General features: G+C 41.5%; 1 protein-coding gene across 1 annotated transcript in view; it reads right to left on the bottom strand.

Annotated features, from left to right (window-relative positions):
- The window catches only part of LOC109474112 (serine/threonine-protein kinase prpf4B-like), a 4,505-nt gene extending 4,265 nt beyond the window's left edge, over nucleotides 1-240 (bottom strand). Inside the window, 1 exon segment of the mRNA XM_019774321.1 lies at nucleotides 25-240. Coding sequence (XP_019629880.1) covers nucleotides 25-240 — 216 coding nt within the window.
- Nucleotides 241-7,231: the final 6,991 nt, after the last annotated feature.

Raw genomic sequence — 7,231 nt, 5'->3', positions numbered from 1 at the left:
TTGTTTCTCTAGGTCTCAGTCTACCTGCTGTCTGTCTGTCTGTCTGTCTGCCTGTCTGTCTGTCTATCTGTCTGTCAATCTGTCTGTCTGTCTGTCTGTCTGTCTGTCTGTCTGTCTGTCTGTAGTCAATCTGTCAGTCTGTCGGTCAGTCTGTCTGTTTGCTTGCCTCTCTTCCCTCCCTGATAACTTGAATGTGTTGCAGGTGGGTGTGCTGCAAGGTGTGCAGGTAGTACATACCATTCTGTATACATTGTATAAATAGTTCTGGGGAAGAAGCTGGAACTGAATATATTTGTTTTACATCTGATTGTAGTGTAACGGCGATGTGATCTTGTGTAGGTATGGCTATAAGGGCGTGCTATAAGGCTTTATAAAACAGAACCAGGAGTGCCTGTTTCGTCCTTTGATGCAGGTTCGGGCATCCCAGTTATTTTTCCGTAGTTTGTTTTGCAACTGCGACACAACATCTATTGGACTAGTTGCCAACAACTTGATCCTTGCACACGGAACATCGAATCCTCTAAACTAGGTTATAAGGTGTGTTAACGCGGTACCTTACTTAGTAAACGCAGTAGATATATTTCCAAACAATTTTCGATACGTACTAAGCCCGATCACACTGGGTCTACAATCACATGTCCCCACCTCACTTCGTCACATGTAACGACTTTAGACTCTAACGTTTCTTGTCAATGATCGAATCAACAAATCCTCGGTGTGTAGGCGAGGATGAAAACGTCATACGTAACACTGTTCTCTGTAAGACGTCCTGTGGTTGAAAGCTAATGCCCCGCTGTTAATTTTATACCCAAATACGATTAGGACCTTCCTTTGAAGGCCTTTATCAATATTTACAAAGGTTCTATCCACTTACGAGGAATGTGCAGATTAAGCAATTTGCGCGGTGGCGTGTGTGACGCGGGTTAGACTTGAAGTCGCAGAGTAGATTTGTTAGAAAACGGGGAGCCGGCTTAGTTTAATCTTGTGGAAACAGCCGCATCAGCAAGTGTGTATCCACCAGGGGCGAGCAGAGGAGGACGGGATTCTGTGACTATGACGCACGTGGTCGATTTGCCCGTCTTTCTTACTATCCAAGCAGAGGTTTGGGTTTTGGGTTATTATGTTTACCGAAGGAAAACATATTGTTTTTGCTACGTTTCCTCTTCTTCTTCAAGTGGCAAGTGGGTGGGTGAAGATTGACAGGCAGAATGGCCGGAGGTCGGACACAGGAAATTGAGAGAGACAATTTTCTGCGGAACTATATAGATAACAGGGCTAGATTTCAGGCTAATGACAGCGTCTACCTCGGAGACTTCTATTCCATTACTATATCTAATAGATGTATAGTGTGTTGTCATCTGGACTCTTTTTCTCCAACATTCTTTTTGTGTCAGCAACTTTATATCCCGTTCTTCTTCTCTGTAAAATCGTTAGAATGAAACTTCAAATTCGCCACGACATGACAATGGGCGGCTGTAAACCTGGCAGTGTACCAGATTACAATGCAATTAACTAAATGCAATTAATGAAATTACAATGCAATGCAAAAAGTTATTCAAAGATGTCGCCAATATTTCCCCAAGTTTTTCATATCTCAACCAACAACAAAAGACTATATTATTGCTAAAGTCCACCAACCCATTTATTTTTCAAAGAGTCGGACAATTCATCTCCCACTGCCTCCTGAGAAGAAGTCAAACCCCCTAATAGCATGACAAGAATAGTTGAATAAGATAGAATAGATTAGAATAGCAGTTACATTGTTCCTATTACCTGTTCACATATTGCATATTTACTTTTTTATCCTGTATGTATACCAACGTTATTAGATTTAAGTAGATATAGTAGGTTCGATAAGTATATCGTACACGTAGAAGTTCCTGTCAGCAAATAGTCTTATACATGTATCACCACATTTTCTTGTCAATGTATGCAATTAGCCCTCGGGCAGGAATTTGCAATAAACAACTTCAACTTCATTAACCGCTGGAACGTACCTAAAGCCGAGGCTTTGCGTTGATGCTTTAATGCATTGATAAGTCAGCAACGTTTACCATATAGTGTCCCATAGATAGTTTACATTGTTAGTCTGGTGTGCATTATTATAAAGACAGCGTATCTGGGAGCAGGAAAGAAAATAATCAAAAAAAGATGGGCAACAAAGTTATGTCACAAAAATACAAAATGATTTTTGACGGTACGGTTATCGCAAATAAAAAGGTACATACAAATTCTAAGAGTCAGATAAAAAAACGATGACAATACGGCGCATTCAAGGCTAACGTTACTTTCATCATAGTTCAGTAGCTAATATTTTAAAAGCATATAAAACGTTACGTTTTAGACAGCTGATATTCTAAACCTATACGTTTTAGACAGGGAAAGGGAAAGAGAGGCAAGAAGGAAGAGAAAGTAATGAAGGAAAAACAGGTACAGAAGTGTTACTAGTACGTATTTTTGTTACCATGAATTCAAAATTGGAGAAACTCATCAGAGACATGTCCGCGTGTCCTTTAGAGTCAGCGCACACGACATTGATTCCAGATAAAGTCAAGAGTGGACCGGAGGAGTGTATAATTGGCTCAGCGGTGAGGGTTCTCCCGTGTTCGCGTGTCGGAAAGGCCTCTTGAGCCGGGACCTTGGAACTCATCACAAAGCACCTTAACAAGCATCATCGATCCGGAGTAATGAGGGCAGGGAAGTCAGCCCGACGGGACTGCGCGCCCCTCCCGATATTGGGGTAATATCATCAACACTTGGCTGATGAATGCTGGTGTGGCGACGGTATTGGCAGTTTGTACACACAGGAGATACGGAGGGTTGTAGGAAGGGACGATTTCATCAGATGTAGGGCTCTTGTTGCGTCTACTGCTCATCCAAGGTTGTTTAAGCAGTGAACCGTGTGAAGCTAGTTATTCGACGTTGTCCAATCTCAAGGCTTGCCACTTTGTTTCCACTCGTTTGTTCATTTTCCAGTTGCATGGGCAAAAAAGTTCGCTTTTTTTCTTTCATTGCTGCTCGTTTAGTGTACATTATCCTTTGATGTTCTTTGTGTGTAGCGTTTTCACGTGCTTTCCGTGTCAATGAGACAGGCAGGTATGGCCGCCATGTTGGTGTCCTTGATTTACATTTCAACAGATCGCAAGTCAAACGCACACAGCAAGTTTGTGTTTTATAGACAAGTTTCTAATTATTCTTCTAGTCTTCTCTCCTTTGAGCTGTACAAATTGGTAGAGACTCCGATTTAGTAGTTCTACCAGATCGGATTCTGTTCCCTTACAGATGAACTTACATGAAGAACTTTTGATGTATTGCCATTACAACTTTTGATATAAAACTACACGATTGCGTTGTATTGTCGCGGGGCGTTTGCCTGGTTGCGACGTCTATTTTTGTATCACCTCGAAGGTAGAACTTTTCACCATCGATACCTCAATCGATACCACCAGATCGAACGTGGTACCGAAAATAGCACCACAGACCATCTTCTGTGTACGGTACAACCACATTCCAGTAGCTCTGTTGGAATGAAGTACTTTTAGTCAATCAAACAGTTGTTTTTTTTTCCACAGGACAAAAAATAAAAAATAAAAAAATGCTAACAAGAGCTTTGAAAAATCATGAAAACATCCGGAATTTCTACTGCAGTACCGTAGAAAACTGCCAGGGGTCCATACTCAAACCCTTCATTTTTCTGACACCTACATCATCGTACATACTAAATATCATATCAACCTATTCACAGCTTCTTGAGTTATGATATCTACAAACCCACCAACTGAACCACGAAAGACTTCTTTTGGAAGGTACTTTAGTAATAAACAGAAGGAATATTAAAAATCGCTAACGCGTTATCGGTATCTGTATCTGTATAGCCGGTATAACCGCCCTTCGGCGTAACACACCACCTTCGCAGGCACGCGGCGCGGCGACAGCTGGCTATATTACACCGATCGACTTGTTACACCTAACCCTTGAACTTCTAGCTCTAGACATTGTTTAGTGGTATGTGCTTTTTCAGCGCTGCACCGCTGTGTCAGTGGCACCTCGCCAGGAGGCTAGCACTAAATGTCACCCTACATTATCTTCATGCATTATATGAAACTGCCCCAGAGGACGAATTATCAATAATGCAATTTTGTGGTTTGGGGTCATATTCTGAATGTATGAGAGCGATGGCAGGGGAGATTTCCTCCACACTTTACGTGACGTGTTCCCTCTCTTAAGTTAATAATTCTTAATTCACGTGGTCGTAAAATAAACACAGAAAATAACCGATTTATAGTCCTTCAGCCCTGTCAAAATAAGTCAATCTTTCTCTACTCTGCTTCGATTGACAATCGATAACTGTGGCGATCGATAACTAAGTTAATTAATAAATGTATCATCAATAGTACAGTTGACGTGACAAAATATATTTCTGGATCATTAACGATGAAGACCAGATGGTCCTTTGAGTCTTGTCCGATAATGTTTCAACCCAACTCTTGGACAAAGCTTAAGCTATATTCTTTGGCCTCAAGTCACTGTTTATTTATCATATAAAATAGCAACATTGCATACATGTTGTGAGCCTGTGGCGATTCCACATTTTATTTCATTGTTATTGTATGTTTACAAAAACTTGTAGTTATTCCTTTGTTTTGAATTGTGCTGTCTTGTATCATGTTGTTTGGTGTTGCGCTGCGCTTCATAGTGTAGTGTTATGCTGTGCTGCTGTGTAATGTTATAATATGTTGCGTTGCGTTGTGTTGTGTTGTGTAGTGCAGTGTTGCGTTGTGTTGTATTGCGCTGTGTTGCACTGTATGACATTGTACTGTTGATTTTGTAAGTTTCATGCTGTGTGTCTTTTTGTTTGTGTATATTACGTCGCTCCCGTCTACATAATAATATGGCCGAGTCCTGATGTTCTTGCTCACTTGCTCTCCTTATAATCATTATAATAGGTTTCCCTCATCATATCACATGTCACGTCTTGTCTCAATTCTTTTAGGGAAACGAATCTCTTAAAAATTCTTCCACATTGAATCCATGTCTGAAATAATCATTTCGGGATCCGTATTCAGGGCGTTTGGGTACCAAAGAGATATTGCAACACCACTGTGGTAAAAATCCATACGCAATCTGTTTCCAGTTAACTTGCAATGGGAGGCTATCAGAGATTTAGTAATCAAACTGGGATATTATTGAATTTTCCATGAATATTAATCTCCCCTCGGCGTCCAGGGAGTGCCTGATTATATGCTTTTACCCCAGCCTGCTGAATTTGGAATATTGCCACCGGATGTCTGTCAGAGAACAGTACTGGCGTCTCCGGTCCAGCGTGAAATAGAAAACTGATCATTTCCCGATTTTATTGCGATGGATGTGGGGGCGATGATCGTCGATCATACTCCATTTGTGGGGCCTTATAAGCACCAGGATATCGGAACAGCAGACTGGAGCAAGAAGAGCGCTCCTCCTTTGGAATGACGATGTCTTCAAACTGCTTTCTCTGTTTAAAAATAGCACTTATTTACTGCATTTGTAGGCCTTATAAGCACTCGGATGTCGGTACAGCAGACTCAAGTAGGAAGAGCTTCCTCCTCCAGAATGTCGAGGTTTAAAATGACGTTATACATACTGCTTTGTCTGTTTAAAAATGACACTTACACTTACATACTCCATTTGTGGGGCCTTATATAAGCACTCGGATGTCGGTACAGCAGACTGAAGCAGGAAGAGCGCTACTCCTTTGGAAAGTCGAGTTTAAAAATGACTTCAAAAATGTTACTTACTGCTTTCTCTGTCTAGAAAATAGCACTTACCTACTCAATTTGTGGGGCCTTATAACCACTCTGATGTCGGTACAGCAGACTGAAGCAGGTCGAGTTTGAAAATGACTTATGTTATATAACGTCACTCTGTCTAGAAAATAGCGCTTCTGAGAAAGAGCACGGTCGTTGAGCCGCCCCCCCCCCGACTTATAATAGACGTGGACATGGGTGTCAGTTCTGTACACCGAAGGATGTGGAAAGGATTCTGAATTTTAACTGAATCTAGCGTGGAACGTTGCATAAACATGCCGAGAGGGTCTGTCCTTGGTGCTGAAATGACGGCTTTCCAATGAGCGCAGATTAGGTCAACTGTGGAAAGTCTTCCTCAGTCAGCGTACATTGATAAGGGACTGAATAGAAAGATTTACAAATAATGAACTGATAAGAGGGTTGCATGGCGGTTTTGTCTATGTGGACAGTTCATGATGAATTGTTTTTCTGTTTGTTTGTTTGTTTGTTTGTTTGTCTGTCTGTCTGTCTTTGTTTCTTCTGTTTATTTTTCCGTGGAAAGTTTCTTCCTGGTCCTTCAAGTACATTACCCCAGCCATTCCCACATGTGCACACTGTCATGTCATCATGTCAGGACAAAGTCACGACAAAATATAAATAAACGATCACAAGTTTTGCCTCACAAGACTACCTGATAGACGGGGTTAGAAACTCTTTATTTCGGGACCACTGGAGCAAGTAAACCTCGCCAGGAACCCGCCATACCAACTAGAGTCCTGACTGATCAACATTCAAAAATCACCGCCTATTCAACACCAAATAAGTGCAATTTCACTCAGGTCGAAAGGGTAAAACTCCAAGGTACTAAGACAGTGACCTAGCGGTCAACGCCGCATCGCACTTGTAAGCGCAGGCGGGAAGTAGAAAACAGTGGATGAGAGGCTTTATTGCGCTTCCGCCGTAATGAACAAACTCTCTGGAACTCGAGTGGGAAGCAAGCGACCTTTCAGTCGGAATGAACCTCGCAAATCTCACGTATCTATTATGCAGGACTCTTCTAGCAATGTGACTTGTAGGTCACAGTATACGTCATATAGTGATATACATGTAGCAAGTCTTAATATCACTTTTGCTTTGGGGGCCAGAAACTATGGAAGTAGGTTGATGGTATAGGTTATAATCCACTGATAACATTGGGGCGATTAATCTAATTAATCCCAAGCAGATGTTAGGAGAGTAGGAAATGGTTAGTGGTTTTCATGTGAAGTCATTGCTGTGTCTGCCGCCATGTTGGTGCCCCTATTTGCATTTTTCTTAAATTCACAGCTCAATCTTTTTGGTCATCTAAAGATCTCCGAGCCATCTCAAATGGACACCATAACAGTCTACAGCAAAAGTCAAAGTCAAAGGAGAGAATTCATTTTTGGGTCTGCCTAATATGCATAATTCAGCGACCTGTACTATGT

Source organism: Branchiostoma belcheri, unplaced genomic scaffold, assembly GCF_001625305.1.
Source record: "Branchiostoma belcheri isolate BF01 breed outbred unplaced genomic scaffold, Haploidv18h27 scaffold30, whole genome shotgun sequence".
Classification (NCBI taxonomy): Eukaryota; Metazoa; Chordata; class Leptocardii; order Amphioxiformes; family Branchiostomatidae; genus Branchiostoma; species Branchiostoma belcheri.
The sequence above is the reverse complement of the archived record's forward strand: the minus strand, read 5'-3'. Positions and strand labels throughout refer to the sequence as shown.